Here is a 22,243-nt window from a genome sequence, read left to right on the forward strand (position 1 = left end):
GAGACAGAGAGAGACAGAGCATGAATGGGGGAGGGGCAGAGAGAGGGAGACACAGAATCTGAAACAGGCTCCAGGCTCTGAGCCATCAGCCCAGAGCCTGACGCGGGGCTCGAACTCACGGACCGCGAGATCGTGACCTGAGCTGAAGTCGGACGCTTAACCGACTGAGCCACTCAGGCGCCCCAGGGAAAACTCCTTTTAGATCTCATTGGTTATATTGGCCTTTCTTTTCACTGGGCTAATTCAGACTGATAGAGACAGCTTTTTGCTAAGATTCTGAAAGGGGGAGGAAATGAGCCTGAGACTGTCCAGATCTTTCTCTCCTAATGCACATCCTTTGACCCTTGGGAGCTCATTAAATATAATTCTATTAACTCTGGTTGATGCCAAGTGGTTTTCATGGCTTTGTGTGGGAGAGGTGTGTCAGTAAGGTCCCTTGTGGCTGAGTCAGATGAGGGGTGACCTATCCAACATTGTATGGAGTTCGGATTATGAATTGCTGCTTAGAATAGTCATGGAAGGCAATTTGCAGCTGTTTTTCCTTATCCATCTGGATAAGAGAGAGTCACATAATTTACCCCCTTTGACTTTCCTCTTATTTTTGGAGTTGGGCATATCATACCTAATGTATAGAAATCTGCCATTGCCTAGCCAAGATGAGATGGACTACTTATATTTTTTCAAGAATGGACCCAGGAATGATCATTTTGTTATCATAAGTGACACCTGGGGGCAAAGGTGGTTAGCTGTAGAAGCACCTGAGTCAGAGTCTGTGCCCAGATTTGTGTCTGTCTAGGTGTCCTTAATGTGAGCATTGTGAACCTTCCATTCATCTCTTGAGTGAGAGATCTTCCCCTTTCATTTTGGAGGGATGCTAAATTCCAAAATACTGAAGTTACTAAAAATTTCATCCTTGATGACCTCTGAATAATACTTCTTGCTTTGGTGACTATTTCTTTTATCATCGTCTATTCTGCTAAATTTCTTGATATGCTTACAACATACTCTCTTTTTTCTTTGTCAGTAGCGATCTTCTCAGTGATGTTTTTGATATTTTGATGTATTTACTTCCTTCACTGAAGTGAAACTTTCAAAATCTAGAGTAGCATATTATAATTGTGTTTACTACAAAGGTAAAGTTATTGCCTTTAGTAAATAATTTTCCTAAAATTACTTACTATTGTCTACCAAGAATATAGGTCAATTTTTAGGAAGCAAGAGAAATGTCTATATTCAATATATTAAACGTAAGTAAACTTGATTTATTTTTATATTGATGAAAATATTTTAAAAACTTATTTTCTAGGCCAACCATATCCTGATCCATCTCTTCCTCCACAAAGGCAAGACAGATTTTATTCTAATTCTGGTAGACTGTCTGGACCAGCAGAACTCAGAAGTTTTAATATGCCATCTTTGGATAAATTGGGTAAGAAATACTTTGTGTATGTGTATGTGTTTTTTAATAATGATGGCACACTAAAGAATTGGGAGCTGAAAAAAGGACTAGTAACTGCTACCTCTAATAGCTCTTTTTAAAAAAAAAATTTTTTTTAATGTTTATTTTTGAGAGAGAGAGAGAGAGAGAGAGAGACAGAACGAGTGGGGAAGGGTCAGAGAGAGAGGAAGACAGAGAATCTGAAGCAGGCTCCAGGCTCTGAGCTTTCAGCAGAGAGGCCGACATGGGGGCTCAAACTCATGAACCATGAGATCATGACCTGAGCTGAAGTCGGACACTCAATGGACTTAGCCACCCAGGTGCCCCTACCTCCAATAGCTCTAAATGCCAAAATCTTTCCTGAAAACTTTCTAGTTTTATGTTTCTTGATATATTGTTTGTACCCATGGCATCTGCATATATGTTAATGTTTGGTTTGGGCACTATTGTAATGGGTCTACTATATGTACCTCTGATGGCAAATTTTACTCTATTCCATGATTAATTATAAAAATTTTTCCAGTCCACTTACATGTATCCTGTTTTGTAATCAGGGAGGGTAAGCTAGTGTAAATGGATATGTGAAAATCCACCAGAAAAATAATTTGGATGCATGCTCTGTTGCTGGTTTAACCAGTTACCTTATTTAGTCATTTCTTACTTAGATAGATTTAACTAACATTTACTGAGTAACCTACTGTTTGTCAGGCACTCTTTTTAAAAAAAATTAAAAAAAAAAAAAATTTATTTATTTTTGAGAGAACACAAGCATGGGAGGGGCAGAGAGAGAAAGAGATACAGAATCCAAAGCAGGCTCCAGGCTCTGAGCTGTCAGCATAGAGCCTGACTCAGGGCTCGAACCCATGAACTGTGAGATCATGACCTGAGCCAAAGTTGGTCACTCAACCACGTGAGCCACTCAGTCTCCCCAGGCACTCTTTTCTTAAACCACCTCACAGCAAACCACTGAAGTCGGGAAATATATATATCCAGTGTATCAGTCAGAACTGTTTAACATTAAAAAAATGAAAAGTAAATAGAAAGTTAAAATAAATTTATTGGTAGAAGGTTTCCTCAGCAAACGGAATTTTATTTATTGTAGAAAATCAATCTTTTGAATAATAAGCAAAGAAGCAGATGTATGGCCTGGAGTTTCTCTTATTAGTTATAATGAAATAAATTCTTTCTAACTCTTTGGATTTTGAGATTGTTTTCCCCCATTAATTCAAGCTTAATGGAGTGAAAGTATTATGTGATTAAATATTTATTTTTAAACTAATGCTATTTAAGATTTTTTACATGTCCTTTTTTTGTTGTTATTGAATAATATCCCATTAATCAGATAATTTTTAAGTGACTACTATTTAGAAGGTGCCCTACATGATGTGGCAGATAATGTAATTATAATAAGATGTAGTTTCTGCTTGTAAGAAGCTAGTAATTAAATGCGGAGAAAGAAATCTTTATCTTTAATGCTGATCAGAATAGTACGTTCCATTAGAAAATATGCTGTGTTCACTGAGAGAACTCTCATGTAGTTGAAGGATCAAGGAAAACTCCATGAAGGAGGTAGCATTTGAGCTGCTTTTGAGGGAATTTGAAAAGTTGGTTGAGAGGTGGGGATCTGTGTCAGTAATGATGAACAGCATAAGTAAAAACAAAGAAAAGAGCTCAAGTCATTGATGAATAATGGTTATAAAACTGAGATATTAATCACTTGACAAAGTCTTATGAGGTTAAGTGAATTAATATGTGTTGAAGTACTTTGTAAATAGAAAAGTTCTGTATAAACTTTTGTAAAAGTTCTATAAATATATAATAATAAATATTATTATTGGTTTGTCAGTATATGTCACATGGAGAAGAATGATGAGAGTTCTGATTGAAACATATTAAAATCTGACTAGCACTAGTGCTCATAAACATTTGTTGAATGAAAGTGAATTATTTAATCTTCACAATGAACCTATGAAGTAGACGCTATTGTCTCATTTTATAGATGAACAAATCAAGTCTCAAAATGGTGCTCAGGTAGGAAGTATCAGAGGCAAGACTTGAACTCAAGCTTGTCTGTGTCCAGAGCCATGGTCTTGATCCCTATCCATTATTGAAATGAGATGGTAGTGGATCTAACTTTTGATGCACTAAATGTCTATAGAAAGCTTACCATTTGACAGGTGTTATGGTAGTTGCTGTATTTCAGTGGTGAATAGAGCTCAGCATTCCTTATAACTTGAGGTCTAGTAAAGACCTATATGGAGTTACACTACAGAGTAACAAAGTAATGAATACAAAATGCTATGGGACCATATGGGGCACTTACCAAGATGAGGTATTGGTGTTTCGAGTGTGGGATAGTTAGAATTTTCCTGGAGTACATTTAAGCTGAGAATTAAAGGTCCAGAATTAGTTGGATCAAAATAATGGCAATCATGTTCTAGGAGAAGAGAATAGCATCTTTAAAGATGCTATGAAGAGTTAAGACATCCTAATAAATTATGGCTGCCACATGGAGTGTGAGTCAGGGAATACTGAAACAAGTAGTAAGAAGGTTAAGCAGTGCATAGAGTTCTTATGGCCTTGCAAAGCTGGTCAAAATTTGGGCCATATTCATAGGGTAATGGACCATATTAAAGGATTTAAAAATGACAATATCATCAGATCTGTATTTTAGAGAAATTACTGTCGTTGTATTATGTGAATGGATTGGAGGGAGCAGTCAAGATTGGAGGCAGGGTAGCTTTTTAGGAGACTGTGACAGGAATCTACATGGGTGAGGGTGGTGTTTTAGCAGAGGGGAGAGATAGATGTGAACAGACCTAGAGAAAATAGAATTAGGAGGATTTAGGATTGAAAGCATGTGGGATTGTGGGGGAGACGAGGAGTCTTGGCTGATGCCCAGGTTCCTGGCTGTGGCATCTGGGCCATTCATTGAAAAAGGAGCAGCAGCAAGTTTGACAAGAAAGATTATAAGTTGCATTTTGAACTTAAAAAATTAGCAACACCTGTGATACACCTGTATGAATATTCAAATAGGCAGTTCAAGCTTTCCGGTCCTAGGGGAAATATCTAGATCTGAATTACATGTCTGGAAATCATTAGTAGTATATATCAAATTACAGCTGTAGGAGTGGATGGGATTTTTCAAAAGAGAATGAAAGAATAGGGCTGAGGTAGAACTCTGAGAAGACCACCATTTAAGGATGTTAAGGATGTTAAGGTAGTGGAGCCCACCAAAGAGATTGAAGAGTGATTAGCAAGGACAGATAGAGAGAAAGAAGGGTACCATTACAAAAATTGAAGGCTGAGAAGATTTAAAGAGGGAGAGAGTAGTCAACAAGGATGAGAAATAATATAAAAAGAGGACTAAAGTGTCTTTTAATTTTCCACAAAAGTAATTTCAGTGGAGTAGTGGATGTTGTAAATAGATGGCAGTGTGAGCAGCACAAAATGAGAGGCATTCCAAACAATATATAGAACAGTTATTGATTAGGGAAGGATAGCTGTAGGGGAATTTTCTTTTTCTGTCTCATTTTTCTGTCTCATGTAGTTGGGAGAGACTTGCTAATAGAATGGGTTTAGCTGAAAGGGAGGAGGGAGGTAACAGAGAGGAAGATCTCTGAGGAAGCTGTAAGGGTGGGATTCTGAGCACAGAATCAGGGTCAAAAATCATCTATAAGGATCCTTTTCCATGATAATAGGAGGAAAGATGATAGGAATATAGTTGCTGATACCTTTATTTGTTTGATTACAAAAAGTTAAGGGAGTTTCTAAGGGACTTAGTGTAGTAGGTTTGAAGAGAATGGAGGTTTAAAATGCTGAGGAGAAACATCATGTGGAAGACACAGAAAGAAAGTTAATCACTAAGCAGCTGAAAGTGTGGCTAGAAATCCATCAGCTTGGAGTGGAGCCTATCTATACACAAATCTATGGTTTATTTTACCCTCAGAAGTGCTAAATAGCTCAGGTATAGGCAGAATGGAATCGGAGACTTGGATTAATCTAGGGCTGGAACATTGTCAGGCACATGTAAAATATGGCCAGTGGGGTAAGGACATTGATGACTGGATGCAGTGATGGACTTTGAAGTCCAGTTAATTAGGGAAGAAAATGAGGAGAGGAGGAAACTGAAGAGTTAGACCAAAGGACTGGAAGCTTCAGTGACAAGAACAGGTGTAGTGAGAATAACTAAATGAGTAGGCTAGGCAAGGATAGGTAGTTGTGGTCAGAGAAGAGGGTTGTTTGAATTTACCTTCTCATAGACTGAGCAGTTCTTGATGATAACAAAGTCCAGGAACATTTATTTCAAATAATGGCTAAGTTCAAATGTTAGTCTGTGTTACCTGATGGAGGAATTAGGAAGGTAGAATGAAATAGTGAAAGGAAGGAGGGAAGAAGAGAGGGAGGGAGAAAGGAAAGGAAGGAAAGGAGGAAGAAGGGAGAGGGATGCTACCTTCCAGAAATCTCCTTATGATGCTCTTACAGCAGGGTTGCCTAGGAACAAGCCACAAAAATCTCTGCCATGTGCCTTTGCAGCACTTTGAATGTGCCAAAATTTCCAGTGTCCTGAAGCTGTTCTTGTAGCCCTAATGCAGGATGCTGGTATCAGGCTGGTTTAGGTACTGACAGGGGGAGTGGGGAAATATCAATTCTTTGTGATCTGGAGGTATTCTAGGAATGGAGTGATCAGTTATGTATTAAAAAAAATTTTTTTTAAAGGTTTATTCATTTTTCAGAGACAGAGAGAGACAGAACATGAGGCGGGGAGGGGCAGAGAGAGAGAGGGAGACACAGAATCTGAAGCAGGCTGTGAGCTGTCAGCACAGAGCCTGACACGGGGCTTGAACTCACAGACCATGAGATCATGACCTGAGCTGAAATAAGATGCCTAACTGACTGAGCCACCCAGGTCCCCCTACAGTTATGTATTTTAATTGGTTTAATTTTTATGTTTAGATGGGCCAATGTCTTCAGAAATGGAATCCAGTAGAAATGATAGCAAAGACGATCTTGGTGTAAGTATTGAAAGTGGAATTTTATCCATGTATTCAGGAGCTTTCCAGTCTCTTGGTTTACTAGAATAGAAATTTAGCTGGCAATATAGTTGTTGATACAAAACTACTTCTCCCATTTTGACAACTATATATACTTCCTGCATAGCATTATAGCTGTTTCTTTTCTGGATTGTACTCTGTGGTGAAAATGTACAATTTACAGACTAGAATCTTAGTTTACTAAAGTTAAACGAGAATTTGGATTTTTCCCCCTTGGATTTTTATTTCAATGTTTTAAAGTATATTTTTGTTACTATGTTTACAATTTTTGCTTTTGGTCACTTTATGTTGAAAATATAAACACCTTTTCTTTTTTTCAGTATATGCTTGATAAAGAATGTATATTTTGATACTCTTCAACTATTTTTCTTTTTTTTCAAGTTTTATTTATTTATTTATTTTGAGAGAGTGAGCGTGTGAATGGGGGGAAGGGCAGAGAGACAGGAGAGAGAGAATACCAAACAGGCTCCACATTGTCAGCACAAGCCCATTGTGGGGCTTGATCTCACATTGTGAGATCAAGACCTGAGCCCAAACAAGAGTTGGATGCTTAACCGACTGAGCCTTCCAGGTACCCTCTCTGTTTTATCTTTAGCCAGAATATTACTTTGTTTTGGTTAAAACTGTTTTTTTTTGAGTTAATATTTGTGATAGCAAAAATCAGTCTGATGTAGAAAACTGAATCTTTCTCAGGGGACTGTTAAGACTGTTATAGACTGCTTTCTGGTGAGGTGCCTAGGTGCTTTCTTTTAAACCTAAGGTTTTCAGGAACATTACTGCAAATTTTGCTGTTGTTTTAGTGACTGCTGTATGTCAATTTGTTATAGAATTTAAATGTGCCTGATTCATCTCTCCCTGCCGAAAGTGAAGCAACTGGCCTTGGCTTTGTTCCTCCACCTCTTGCTCCAATCAGGGGTCCATTGTTTCCAATGGATACAAGGGGCCCCTTCATGAGAAGAGGTCCTCCTTTTCCTCCACCTCCTCCAGGGAGCATGTATGGAGCTCCCCGAGATTTTTTCCCACCAAGGGATTTCCCTGGCCCACCACATCCTCCATTTGCAGGTATGTTTTTTTTCTTTGAACTTAATATGTGTTTTATAGAGTAAATCAAAGATATAATTCTACTTCCTATTCATATACTAAGTTTTCTCACCACAAGTATACTGTTATTCTTCAAATTGGGAAGGTAGCCAACTATTAGTAGACTGTAATGAGGCTTCAACTTGATTCATCCTAATGATATGGGAATTACTCTGTGTTTCAGTAATTGGGAAAATCATTGGTCTTTTGTAGCAGTCTTACGTTAAGACCAAAATTATTTATATCTTATTTGATAGAAACTGGTTACTGCATCAATTAGTAAAAATAATTACAACATATATTTCAACATTAAAATTACTGGCTAAAGTGTTTTTAAAAGTCTTTTTCATAAGTAGTTCCTATGTAGTCCTACTTATTTAAAACCTAAAATATGTTTATCATGTTTGGACTAATTGTTGAATTCATTGAAATTTTTTCATAGCGTCACATATAAGAAAAAAGGAATCATTTTTTTGCTTTTATATCTATACATTGCCGTTTAGAACTATAGGTTTCTGTAGAATAAATACATGGTTACCAAACACTAGGCAGAAGGTTGTTATGTGCCTGATATGGTTATTTCTCACCTTATTTCTCCTCTATTTTAAAGGTTAAGGTGAATTAAAGTGAATTTTGGGGAATTCCAAGACAGTCTTTGATATAACTAAATGTTTTAGGATAATATCCAATTAGAATTGGAAATTACTGATCTGAATTTTAAGTCTGGTGAAAATTACATTACATAAAAACTTTTAAAAGTAATGTTTATATATTTTGAAATCATTTCTGTTCTTTTCAAAAATGTTAAGATGTTAGGTTTTCATAAAATTAAAACTGTCTAAAATTAATGATATTCCCTTCAATCCTACGCAGTTGAAGAGAGAGAGTATGTTTTTTTCTCAGTGTTGTAAAAATTCATTTGTTAGCTCAAATAATTATTCTAGTGTCACTTTTTGAATATAAATATAGGTACTGTAAGTTATAAGCTAATCACTTATTAGGGCTGCGGTACAGGTGCTTAAAGTTAAAAAATGTCTTTTACCAATCTCTTTGAACAGTGAGAAATGTCTATGCACCGAGAGGTTTTCCTCATTATCTTCCCCCAAGAGCTGGATTTTTCCCCCCACCCCCACATCCAGAAAGTAGAAGTGAGTTCCCATCAGGGTTGATTCCACCTTCAAATGAGCCTACTACTGAACATCCAGAACCACAACAAGAAACTTGACAATATTTTTGATCTCTCTTCAAAAGTAATTTTGACTTCTCTCTCATTTTCAGTTTAAGTAACTGCTGTTACTTAAGTAATTATACTTTTGCTCAAATTGAAGCTTAATGGAATTTTAATTCTCAGGATAGTATTTTGTAAATAAAGATGATTTAAATATGAATCTTATGAGTAAATTATTTCCTTTTTATTTTATTCTAGATAGTATAATTATTTTAATTTGATTAATGAATTCACTATCACATAAACAATAATGGGAGTTTTATATATGTAATCTTGCAGTTGGGGATGTTTTAAACTCCAAAGACTGTGTCTTTTTGCCAAGAACTGTATTTACTATGGTTGTAGACAAATGTGAAAGTAACTTTATGCTTAATTAAATAAATTTTAATTGACTTAAAGACTTGTTTGGTATTGATAATAATAAAATCAGCTAGTTTTCCCTAAATATGACTCCCTAAGTTAGTTTTTTCACTTTTCCCAATAGCTTTGGGGCTCAAAACTAGTGCTTTATATGGGTTTTGCCCATTTGATTATCTTACCAAGAATGTGCACTCTTTCTTCGAAGTGAACATGAATGACCAAAGCAACAGGTTAATACACTTAAAAGTCAACATTGATTATATATGTATTTTAAAGTTTTATTTATTTTTGAGAGCGAGAGAGCGCGCACAAGCCGGGGAGGGACAGAGAGAGAGGGAGACACAATCCAAAGCTCCAATCCAAAGGCTCCAGGGGCTGAGCTGTCAGCGCAGAGCCCCACGTGGGGCTCGAACCCGGGAAGTGTGAAATCATGGCCTGAACTGTCGTCTGATGCTTAACCAACTGAGCCACCCAGGTGCCTCAACGTTGATTATATTTCAAAGAAAACTGGGATATTGTTTAATGGTAAGTTTTTAGAATTTGGATCTTCACTCAGTTCACTGGGTGTTCACAGTTCACTCAGTAGCATCCTGTACAGTTTTCTTTCTGGCTTGCTTTTCTTTTAATTTGTAAGATATTTACTGTTTTTAGTGGGGAATGTTGAAATTCACTATAGGAATATTGTATTGGGACTCAGTTTAATATCTTTTCAATGTTTCCTTAACTCAGGTTTGTATTCTATTATTAGTCTTCGTGCGCATTAATATGATTATGAAAGGAAAGATAAGTATAGCTAATAAATATTACAACACTTACGTTGAGAAGCTGGTTGATTTTATTTTATTTTTTTTTAATTTTTTTTTTTCAACGTTTTTTTTTTTATTTTTTATTTTTGGGACAGAGAGAGACAGAGCATGAACGGGGGAGGGGCAGAGAGAGAGGGAGACACAGAAGCGGAAACAGGCTCCAGGCTCCGAGCCATCAGCCCAGAGCCTGACGCGGGGCTCGAACTCACGGACCGCGAGATCGTGACCTGGCTGAAGTCGGACGCTTAACCGACTGTGCCACCCAGGCGCCCCTAGAAGCTGGTTGATTTTAGTTTAGTTGTTTACTTGGAAGTTTTCTTCAGTGCCAAAACACAGAAGATTAAATATTCTTTTTTTTTTTTAATTTACATCCAAGTTAGTTTGCATATAGTGCAATAATGATTTCAGGAGTAGAATCCAGTGATTCATCCCCTGCGTATAACACCCAGTGCTCATCCTGACAAGTGTCTTCCTTAATGCCCCTTGCCCATTTACCCATCCCCCCACCCACAATCCCTCCAGCAACCCTCTGTTCTCTATATGTAAGAGTCTCTTATGTTTTGTCCCATACTGTTTTTATATTATTTTTGCTTTTTTCCCCTTATGTTCATCTGTTTTCTAAAGATTAAATGTTCTTGAACAAAGCAATCTGTACTTGTATTGGAACCCTTCGTGCCAGCATTTCCCCAGGTGTTCTCTGGAACACTTCTTGTGAGGTATTTCTACTTCCTCTCCATTCTCACCTTCGCCTTAGGAAAAAGGGCTAAACAGAAAGGCTTCATGAAATGAATTGTTTGGATAAAGTATTATGAAGATTGAGGACTATAAGACTATCATTACACTTAGTGTTTAAAAGCCAGGTTTTAGGGGAAATAGATTACTTTTTTTTAATGCTTATTTATTATTTTTGAAAGAGAAAGCACAAGTAGGGGAGTGGCAGAGAGAGAGAGGGAGACACAGAATCTGAAGCAGGCTCTGCGCTAAGACACAGGGCTTGAACTCACGAACTGTGAGATCATACAGAGAGCCGAAGTCAGACGCTTAGCTGACTGAGCCACCCAGGTGTCTCTAGACTACTTGGAAATTTGTAAAGTCAAAGGAAAAAGAGAAACAATAGTGATGGAGAACATTCCATTCAAGTGGAACTTTTTTGTTTGCACCAGGATGGAGAACTATTTTGACTTAAGACAGAAGAGAAGAGAGAAGAGAGGGCAAATCAAACATGAGAGAGAACAGCAATAAAGTGAAGAAGCAAAATCATAGAGGAGGCAAGGAGAACAGTTGAGAGCACGGTAGAAGACAGAAAGACTTGATATGGGCTGAGTAGTTTAGAATACTTTGGGGTTCCAGAGTAAATGAACATATTTAGCTTTAAAATATTTTTTAATTAAAGAACTGTAACCAAATGGGGATAAATCAAATAATAGTATTTTAGGATGAATAGCAAGTTTTCTCCCATTTATTTCTTTTTCCCAATTATATTTCCTAGTTAGGCTCTCTTTTAATTCTTTTTTCCTATTTAATTCTGGTGGTTTTAGAATTTTAGAAGGTATGCTTATGCCTCTGATCCTTGATTTATCAACTTGATTTATTACATTTATCAGTTCATGTATTGATTCCTTGAGGTGAAAAATTAGGACTTCCCACACACTCTTGCTATTCCCATTCTCCTTTCCTCTTCAAGTTAAAGTTGTCTGTTGTTACCTTTGTAATTTTAAATTAAACCTTTGTTAATAGTTTTTTCCTTTATTCCTCTCCCCACTTCCCCAACTCTGGTCAAAATCCTATTTTCTTTTAGCTATACATTATATTTTCAGGGTTGCTAATAATAATATGCCTACAAGCATAACCATCTTCTATACTTGGTCCATAGTTGAACTAAAATTCAAAATAAACAGCATTTACATCATTATCATTATTTAAATATTGTTTACTATCAGGCCAAATTATGTATTAAGTTTACATTTCCTTCTCTGTGAATCCCAGTATCATTTCTGGGTCACCCTTAAGAGAATATTCTTAAATATCAAGGTCAATGAGTGATTTTTTTCTTACCCCACTCTCTTTTCCTGTGTTTATCAATAATAGCCTAAAATAATGACATATTTTGGTTAACTTTATACTTGAGCCAAGTCCTCTCTCTCCCTTCTTTTTTTCTCTCCCTCATATTATTTGCCATTATCATGTGTTAATTAAAAAATTCTTCATGTCTTTTCTGTTGTGTGTTTTACTATTTGTACTTTTTATTAAAAAAATTTTTTTAAATGTTTACTTTTGAGAGAGAGAGAGAGACAGACAGACAGAACACGAGCAGAGGAAGGACAGAGAGAGAGAGGGAGACACAGAATCTGAAGCAGGATCCAGGGTCTGAGCTGTCAGCACAGAACCTGACTCAGGGCTCAAACCCATGGACCATGAGATCATGACCTGAGCCGAAGTCAGACACTTACCCTAACCAACTAAGCCACCCAGGTGCCCCTGTTTTCTTTTTAAACATTTTAGTCTTGGAGTCCTTTGTCCTCCTGTTGCAAACCAGGCTGATTTCTAGGCCTATGAACAGAGCCTGCCTTTTTGCTGATTTCTTGGAATTACTCCTCTGTTTCATAGAGCCTCTATCTTGCTGGGGTTTTTTGTTTTTGTTTTTTAAATTTAAGTGTTTTGCTAGAGTTCACTCTCAAGTTATTTCCTTAAAAAGGACATAGGGAATATGAAATCTGAATCTTCCTCATGCCTAAAATCTCAACCCTCCACTCCCTTTTTTGTTGTTTATACCGGTATAGAATTCTAAGTCAGAATTTTGAATACATTGTTCTTTTAACATCATTTTAGTACCAGTTAATATCAGTATAGTGTTCTTTTTTTTAACATCCATTGTTGCTGCCGAGAGGTCTGAAGGAAATTTGATTCTGAGGATGCCTGGGTGGTTCAGTCAGTTAAGCGTCCGACTCTTGCTTTCAGCTCAGGTTATGATCTCACAGTTTGTGAGTTTGAGGCCTGTGTCAGGCTCTGTACTGACGGCACAGAGTTTGCTTGCGATTCTGTTTCTCTCTCTCTCTCTCTCTCTCTCTCTCTCTCTCTCTCTGTGTCCCTTCCCTGCTTGCTCCTCTATCTCTCAAAATAAATAAAAATAAACTTAAAAATTTTTTTGATTCTGTTGTCTTTGTTGGTAACCTGATTTTTTCTTATAAAACTTTTTAGGTTTTTTTCTTTATCTTTGGTGTTTTTTTTGTTGTTGTTTATTTTTGACAGAGAGAGACCCAGCATGAGTGGGCGAGGGACAGAGAGAGAGAGGGAGACACAGAATCCGAAGCAGGCTCCAGGCTCTGAGCTGTCAGCACAGAACCCGGCGTGGGGCTCGAACTCACAGACTGCGAGATCATGACCTGAGCCGAAGTCGGACACTCAACCGACTGAGCCACCCAGGCACCCCTATCTTTGGTGTTCTAAAAACCACAGATTGCATCTACATGTGAGCCTTTTTTCACTCATTTCTGGCTAGTCCAGGTCCTCTGAGCAGATTCCAAGATGGAATTAGACATTGAAGAGATTTATTGAAGGAGAACACCTGTGAAGGATTAAGGGGAGATAGTGCAGAATTAGGTGGAGAGAACCTTTCAGATTGTGATTCAGATTGACATCTGTGAAGAGGAGAGGAGGGAAGGAAGGAGGGGTGTGTAGGAAGAGCCTCTGATTCTAGTGCAGCTCCAGGAGAGCCCGAGCTGGGCCCATGGCAATCCCCAGGACAAAGATTGCCTGGTTAGAGGAGTCCCTCACTGGGAAGGAATGGCTCTGCTCTAGGACCCTTGCATGTTCTGTTCCTGGGTGGGAGCACCCCTAGAGAGAACCCGATCTTGGTGTGAATGCTGAAGGTGCAGCAGCTAGAGGCCGGCAGCTGACGGTACTTGCAGCAGTTTCTCTCTTGAAGGCGGGATATGACTGGTGTACTCCTGGCTGCCACATTGTGTTAGGCACTTAAACTATGAAGATGTGTGTCCCAAAACTCTGGGATTTTTTTTTTTTTTTTAACGTTTATTTATTTTTGAGACAGAGACAGAGCATGAACGGGGGAGGGTCAGAGAGAGAGGGAGACACAGAATTGGAAGCAGGCTCCAGGCTCTGAGCCATCAGCATAGAGCCCGACGCGGGGCTCGAACTCACGGACCTTGAGATCACAACCTGAGCCGAAGTCGGCTGCTTAACTGACTGAGCCACCCAGGCGCCCTGGGATGATTTTTTTTTTTTTTTTTTTTTTTTGGTAAGTTCCTTTTTTACTTTTTCTCTCAAATTTTTCATCTCTTTCCCTACCCCCCTCTCTCTTTTTTTTTCCTGGAAAATTTTCTCAAGTATATTTTCCAATCTTTCACATAAAAGTTTTTGTTTTCAGCAATCATTACTCTTTGAGAACATTTTAAATTCTATTTTCTACTTTTTTCATAGATCCTGTCCTTTTTGTGAAGATCTAATCTTTTGAGTTTCTCTGTTGTAAATTAGAGGTTTCTTAAAAGTGTTTTTCTGATTTATTTCTTTTCTCTAGGGTTAATAATTCTTATTTATCTTGGGCTTTTTCTCCTTATATACTTGGTTAGCCTTGAGTTTGAAGACGAACTGGTTGGCTGATGCTAGCTTATACATAACTCTTACTGTGCAACAAAGGATAGTTTTCTTGTTTGGTTTCTTCCTGGGAGATCTTTGTGTGTGTTGGGACAGGTGGTGGGAGATGGAGGGTGGGGGTGGAGACAGAATCTGTGACTGACAGGCTTTTCCTTAGGATGACTGATAGGGAGCTGGCTAATTGGGTGTAGGTCCTCCAGATAACAGAATTAGAAGGGCTTCCTTCATCTAGGGTACCGCCATTCACTCTAGAAGTTTTGCTTGTTCCAAATGGCTTAATTTCTTTAGGGAGTATCTCTCTAGTATTTTAGCTGGAGACCAGTCCTGGCTCACTGCCTTGTGCTTGGGGTTGTGCAGGGAAATGGTAGTACCAACTTTTAGGTGATCTTTGTTCAGATCTTCAGGTAATCTCCCTATTTTCACATTCATACCCCAGTTGTGTACACAGTATACTAACTGGCTCTGAGCCCATCTTCAGACTCTATCAGGCATACTGACTCTCAGCCCCTGATAACAGATTCTAGGCTGTAGCTTTCTTGACCTATTTTATCCCCCAACCTAATCCCATCTGTTCTTTTGTCCCCCAGAAAATTTTGAAACATCATTTGTTGGTGACCTCTTTTATTCTTTTCATCTTTATGGGGGTCTATTTCCCTTGGCTCTTCTTTGTGTTTATTTCAGTGGGGCCTTGAAGGGCAGGTGGTGTAAATGGACGTGCTTAGTCTGTTACCTTGAAGCTTAAGTTTTCTATTGTTGCTGTTGTCACCATCTGCAAGGATAGTTAAAGGAGTAGGTCAGAGTTCAAGATAGTGGACTGAGTATTTGTTATTTTGGACTGATAGGCAGTAAGCTTGGACATTTCAGGAAAGAATACCTTTTGGTCCTGTTTGGATAACTTTTTCTTCCACTTTGACGTTCTGATTTTTTTCAGTGGAAAATTTCAGTAGAAAATTCAGTAGAATACATGGTCCTATAAGAAAAGTTAAAATGGTCAAAAGCACAAGAAAGTCCAAGGTCACCACCCACCAAAGCAAAACCACTTTTTGCATTTATGTTGTACTTCCTTCAGTCTTTTTACCCTTCACATATCTTTTGTATTATTGTAATTATGTGTGTCTATAACTTTATATTCTTAACTGTAATCTAATATAAATAATTTTTATTAGTCTTTGTAAAATCATTTTTAATGGTTGTTTTACTTTCCTTTTTGTGAATATAGTTTACTTGACTATTCTTTTCTTGTTGAACGCTTAATCTGTTTTTTTTTTTTTTTAGAATTTTTAAAGAATTAAATAATGAAAGTTTAATATCTTTCTGCATAATATCTTTACCCCACTAGATTTAGGATAATTTTTTAGGGATATATTCCTAAAATATATTCTGGGGCCAGAATTTGGGACTGGGGACAGAGGATTGTTAAGAGGAAAGGAGATCACATTCTTTGGAACCAGGTTAGTTGAAAAAAAAAAAGTTTTTTCTTTTTAAAGCCAGACAGTTTGTAGACATGATTAAGATGATACAAATTATTTTGTGAGTATACTTGATGATTTTTATTCTGCTTCAGGTGTGGTTCAGGGTTTACTATGAATCTATTTAAAAAAGCATCTAGCCTTATAACCTTTGCAAACTAAGCTTCCTATTTTTTTTTTTTTTTCCCAAGTAGCAGCTACTTGGACAATTTGATATAAGTGCTACAAAAGAGATGGTGTGTTTTTTGGTGGAATATGGGAGCTCTCTGATAACTGTCTGTAAAGAACAGTTAAGCTTACTACATTGTATTATGTTTCTTGCTTGTAAGACAAATGCAACTGAAACGAGTTTGAGAAAAATCAATGGAATAAATGCTGGTTTGTGTAACTGAGAATTTCACAGTTATATCCAGTGGCTTAAATTATGTCATCAAAATGTGGTCTTTCTCTTCTAATCTCTTAGCTCCACTTTTCTCTGTTAGTTTTATTCCCAGAGATATTATCTGCCCATGTAGTTGCAGCATCTTTAGATTTATATGGATGCAATAGTTAGTGTTTAAAATCCCAGGAAGAGAGATAGCCTTTATTTTGAAATTTCCAGCAGAGTTCCTGGAGATGGCTCTTACTTTTCTGCCTTGGAGTAAAGTTTCATTTCCAAACCAGTGTTTTGTGGTTGGAGGATGGGATCAGGAGCTCTCTCCTTTTGTTGGACAGGATAATCCCAGTCTGCATTACATGGAATAAATTTTCTGTTAGAAGAAGGGTTCTGTATGGATTGCTGGGCAGGCAGAAACAATAGGGTCTATTACACACAGGAACAATCTTGCACCTCTTTTCTAGAAAGCTTTTTTTTTTTTTTTAAGGTTTCCAACTTGCTGTATACTACTCACCTTTGTGTGGAAAATGTAAAAAAAATATTGGTGCAGGATAGGTGTGAAGTATTTTCAGAGCTCAGGAATTGTTTTGGTAGTACCTATGTCAAGGATGCATGAATTTTAAGTTAATGGAGCATAGTATGTATCTAGCACAATAGTATGATGTGGTTGCTAGAACAAATTGAGGATTTAAAACTTTTTTTAATGTTTATTTATTTTGAGGAAGAGAGAGAGAGGGGCAGAGAGAGAGGCAGAGAGAGAGAGAGAGCGGGAGAGAGAGAATCCTAAGCAGGCTCCATGCTCTCAGTGCAGAGCCTGATGGGGGGCTTAAACTCCTGAACCATGAGATCATGTCCCGTCAGATACTTAACTGACTGAGCCACCCAGGCGCCCTTGTGTGAGAACTCTTAAGTTCTACTCTTTTAGTAAATTTCTTTTTTTTTTTTTTTGTTATCTAAATATTTTATTTTATTTTATTTTTTTTCAATATATGAAATTTATTGTCAAAATGGTTTCCATACAACACCCAGTGCTCATCCCAAAAGGTGTACTCCCCAGTACCCATCACCCTCCCTCCCTTCCCTCCCACCCCCCATCAACCCTCAGTTTGTTCTCAGTTTTTAAGAGTCTCTTATGCTTTGGCTCTCTCCCACTCTAACCTCTTTTTTTTTTTTTTTTTTCCTTCCCCTCCCCCATGGGTTTCTGTCAAGTTTCTCAGGATCCACGTAAGAGTGAAAACATATGGTATCTGTCTTTCTCTGTATGGCTTATTTCACTTAGCATCACACTCTCTAGTTCCATCCACATTGCTACAAAGGGCCATATTTTGTTCTTTCTCATTGCCCTGTAGTACTCCGTTGTGTATATAAACCACAATTTATCCATTCATCAGTTGATGGACATTTAGGCTCTTTCCATAATTTGGCTATTGTTGAGAGTGCTGCTATAAACATTGGGGTACAAGTGCCCCTATGCATCAGTACTCCTGTATCCCTTGGGTAAATTCCTAGCAGTGCTATTGCTGGGTCATAGGGTAGGTCTATTTTTAATTTTCTGAGGAACCTCCACACTGTTTTCCAGAGTGGCTGCACCAATTTGCATTCCCACCAACAGTGCAAGAGGGTTCCCGTTCCTCCACATCCTCTCCAGCATCTATAGTCTCCTGATTTGTTCATTTTGGCCACTCTGACTGGCGTGAGGTGATATCTGAGTGTGGTTTTGATTTGTATTTCCCTGATGAGGAGCGACGTTGAGCATCTTTTCATGTGCCTGTTGGCCATCTGGATGTCTTCTTTAGGAAGTGTCTATTCATGTTTTCTTCCCATTTCTTCACTGGGTTATTTGTTTTTCGGGTGTGGAGTTTGGTGAGCTCTTTATAGATTTTGGATACTAGCCCTTTGTCCGATATGTCATTTGCAAATATCTTTTCCCATTCCGTTGGTTGCCTTTTAGTTTTGTTGGTTGTTTCTTTTGCTGTGCAGAAGCTTTTTATCTTCATAAGGTCCCAGTAATTCATTTTTGCTTTTAATTCCCTTGCCTTTGGGGATGTGTTGAGTAAGAGATTGCTACGACTGAGGTCAGAGAGGTCTTTTCCTGCTTTCTCCTCTAGGGTTTTGATGGTTTCCTGTCTCACATTCAGGTCCTTTATCCATTTTGAGTTAATTTTTGTGAATGGAGTGAGAAAGTGGTCTAGTTTCATCCTTCTGCATGTTGCTGTCCAGTTCTCCCAGCACCATTTTTTAAAGAGACTGTCTTTTTTCCATTGGATGTTCTTTCCTGCTTTGTCAAAGATGAGTTGGCCATACGTTTGTGGGTCTAGTTCTGGGGTTTCTATTCTATTCCATTGGTTTATGTGTCTGTTTTTGTGCCAATACCATGCTGTCTTGATGATGACAGCTTTGTAGTAGAGGCTAAAGTCTGGGATTGTGATGCCTCCCGCTTTGGTCTTCTTCTTCAAAATTACTTTGGCTATTCGGGGCCTTTTGTAGTAAATTTCACTTATAAAATACAGTATTATGAACTCTGTTCACCATGTGGTGCCTTAAATCATCTTATAACTAAAAGTTTATACCCTTTAAACAGCCTCTTCCTATTTTCCCAACCCCCAACCCCTGACAGTGATCATTCTACTCTCTGTTTCTGTTTTCCCACTTATTTCAATTAGCATAATGCCCTCCAGGTTCATCCAAGTTGTTGCAAATGGAAAGATTTCTTTTTTTAGAGCTGAAAAATATTCCATTGTACATATGCCACAATTTATTCATCTATCAATGAACACTTAGTTTCCACATTATAGTGTCTTGGCTATTGTAAATAATGCTCTGCAATGAACATTGGAATGCAAGTATCTCTTGAAGCTACTGATTTCATTTCCTTTAGGTATATACCCTTAAGTGGGATTGCTGGATCATATAGTAGTTTTGCTTTTAATTTTTTGAGGAACTTCCATGTTATTTTTCCATAGTAGCCATACCAGTTTACATTCCCACCAACGTGTACAAGGTTCCCTATTATCTATATCTTCACCAGCATTTGTTATCTCTTGTCTTTTTTGATAATAGATAACAGGTGGTATCATTGCAGTTTTGATTTGCATTTCCATGATGATTAGTGATGTGTTATATGTTTTTATATACTTGTTGGTCATTGGTATGTCTTCTTTGGAAAAAATGTCTGTTCCGATTCTCTGCCCATTTCTTTTTTTTTTTTTTTTTGTAACGTTTATTTATTTTTGAGGCAGAGAGAGAGCATGAACGGGGGAGGGGCAGAGAGAGAGGGAGAAACAGAATCGGAAGCAGGCTCCAGGCTCTGATGAGCCATCAGCCCAGAGCCTGACGCGGGGCTCGAACTCATGAACCGCAAGATTGTGACCTGAGCTGAAGTCAGATGCTTAACCGACTGAGCCACCTAGTCGCCCCTCTCTGCCCATTTCTTAATTGGGTTATTTGTTTTTTTGCTGTTGAGCTGTATGAGTTCCTTGTATATTTTGGATATTAACCCCTTTTTAGATACATGGTTTACAACTATTTTCTTTCATTCCGTAAGTTGCCTTTTCATTTTGTTGATGGGTTCCTTGCTATACATAAGCTATTTAGTTTGATGTAGTTCCACTTGTTTATTTTTACTTTTATTGCTTTTGCTTTGGTGTCAGACCTAAAATACTGCCTGACCAGTGTCAAGGAGCTTACCCCCAACTATGTTTTCTTCTCGGAGTTTTATGATTTCAGGTTTATGTGCAAGTTGTTAATCCATTTTGAGTTGATTTTTATATATGGTATTAGATAGAGGTCCAGTTTTACTTGTTTCCATGTGAGTATCCAGTTTTCCAGGTAATATTTATTGACGAGACTGCCTTTTCCCCATTGTATATTCTTGGTGCCTTTGTGGAAACTTAATTGACCATATATGGATGTGTTTATTTCCGGGTTCTCTATTTTGTTACTTTGGAATATGTGTTTGTTTGTATGCCAAAACTTTACTGATTGTTTATTACAGCTTGGTAATATAGTTTGAAGTCAGGAAGTGTGATGCCTCCAGGTTTGTTCTTTCTCAAGATTCCTTTGGCCATTTGGAGTCTTTTGTGGTTTCATAGAAATTTTAGGATTTATTTTTTTCTATTTCTATGGAAAATGCCATTGGAATTTTGAATAGGAATCGCACTGAATCTATAGATCACTTTGGGTTGTATGGACATTGTAACAACATTAATCTAAAAACGTTAGTCTGAAAAATTTAGATCTGTTAATTTGATGACCCTTTGGATTGTAAAATGTCAAAATAGTCTGTTGATTTTACTAATTTAGTAGAAAACATGTTCAAGTCAGTTAACAGACCATATTTTGGTCCTTTACAAATATTATCTTAGCTATGTTTGTATATTCTCTCTCTCTATTTTTTATATAAATATACACAGTATATAAACAATATATAATTTTGGTCCCTTATAAACATTATATTAACTGTGTTTATATATTCAATATATATATTGGATAAAATATTTAATATATTGAATAATATATATATTCATTCCCAAGTAACTAGAGTTCTTAGCTTCCAGAAATAATTACAGTTACAAGGTAGTGATAGATTTTATCCTGCTTGTCTCTTGCTAGTAGGTAGGCTAACCATATATTAATTGTATAATGTTTCTTATTGAAAATAAGAGTAAAAGAAAATTATACACATAGATTCTATAGTTTACATTTTCACATTCTATTCTTTGCATTTTCAGATCTTTTCACACATACACACCACACTTCATATGTGCTAGACATAAATTCATGTACCTCCTGCATGAATTATTCTGTTGATTTGTGAGTCACTAGACTGGTGAATACGCACACACATGCTGAAATACACCAAGGGTGGTTAACACAGTTCAGGAAATACAACAACAATACTGGGCATGGAGAATATGGAGCTTCAAAAAATGTAATATCTATGTTTTTGAAAAACTAAGTTGAAAAACTGTGTTGTCTGCCAAATAACAGTATGGTTATATTATTTAAGAGTGTTAGAATAGAAGTTGTATAATATAGGGGGTTCTATTTGGGTTCAAATATTGGTCTACCACCGACTAGTTTTATGACCTTGGACAAGATTCTTAACCTTTTTGTGCCTCCATTTACTCATATGTGAAATAGGTGTGATATGTACTACAGGGTCGCTGTGAGGATTAAGTAGAGTGCTTTCTAGTGAGGTGGTTATTACAGTGGTTGGCACACAACAGTTATTCAGCACATGTCATCTTGTTTCCTAGCTAATTTAATCAATGTTTTCTCAGAAAGTTTCACTTAAATGAATATTTTTGATTAAAGTCCATTCTTTTAAACACACACTTTTAACTATGTTGTGTGAAAACCTTCCTGAAATGTACTAAATGTTCCACTAACTTACTATACAGATGTTCTGAAGATAATACATTTTCCTATTGGTTCAGGGTTATGACATATTTATCACTGCCATGTATTTCAAGCTTATTACAGGGGTATTTGAGTCTGTTTCAAGTTCCTCCAAAATGACTTTAGATTAGTTATGTTCTCTTTTCAGGTGTATAAACTTCTGTTCCTTTTCAGAGTCACTCCTTTCCTCCACATCTAATCTGCTACGGTCTGAGAAATGAGATGAATAGTCTTATTAGAGTTATTCTGGAAGTAAGAATAAACGAGCTAAAAGGAAGTGGAAGTGGCTTTTCTGATGGGATGCCTTTAAGCTTTAGTGCAGGGAGTAGCTTGTTCCCACAAGGTCACAAGGTTTTTTTGTTTGTTTTTCGTTGTTGTTTTGAGAGAGAGGCTGAGCATATGGTGGGGGAGGGACAGAGAG

The 22,243-nt window shown here is 37.3% G+C and overlaps 2 protein-coding genes across 2 annotated transcripts in view; one reads left to right on the forward strand and one right to left on the reverse strand.

Annotated features, from left to right (window-relative positions):
• Positions 1-9,198, forward strand: part of MIA2 (MIA SH3 domain ER export factor 2) — a 108,201-nt gene extending 99,003 nt beyond the window's left edge. The window contains 4 exon segments of the mRNA XM_019426083.2: positions 1,307-1,429; positions 6,395-6,453; positions 7,320-7,554; positions 8,631-9,198. Coding sequence (XP_019281628.2) covers positions 1,307-1,429; positions 6,395-6,453; positions 7,320-7,554; positions 8,631-8,797 — 584 coding nt within the window. The 3' untranslated portion in view covers positions 8,798-9,198.
• A 6,011-nt stretch (positions 9,199-15,209) lies between these two features.
• Positions 15,210-22,243, reverse strand: part of FBXO33 (F-box protein 33) — a 44,868-nt gene continuing 37,834 nt past the window's right edge. The window contains exons 5-6 of the transcript XR_002074327.2: positions 15,452-15,547; positions 15,210-15,346 (exon numbers count right to left, since the gene is read on the reverse strand). The gene's annotated coding sequence lies outside the window, so the exon portion shown is untranslated. The remainder of the gene's footprint in view (positions 15,347-15,451; positions 15,548-22,243) is intronic.

This window comes from Panthera pardus, unplaced genomic scaffold (assembly GCF_024362965.1).
Source record: "Panthera pardus isolate Hobbes unplaced genomic scaffold, ASM2436296v1 HiC_scaffold_24, whole genome shotgun sequence".
Classification (NCBI taxonomy): Eukaryota; Metazoa; Chordata; class Mammalia; order Carnivora; family Felidae; genus Panthera; species Panthera pardus.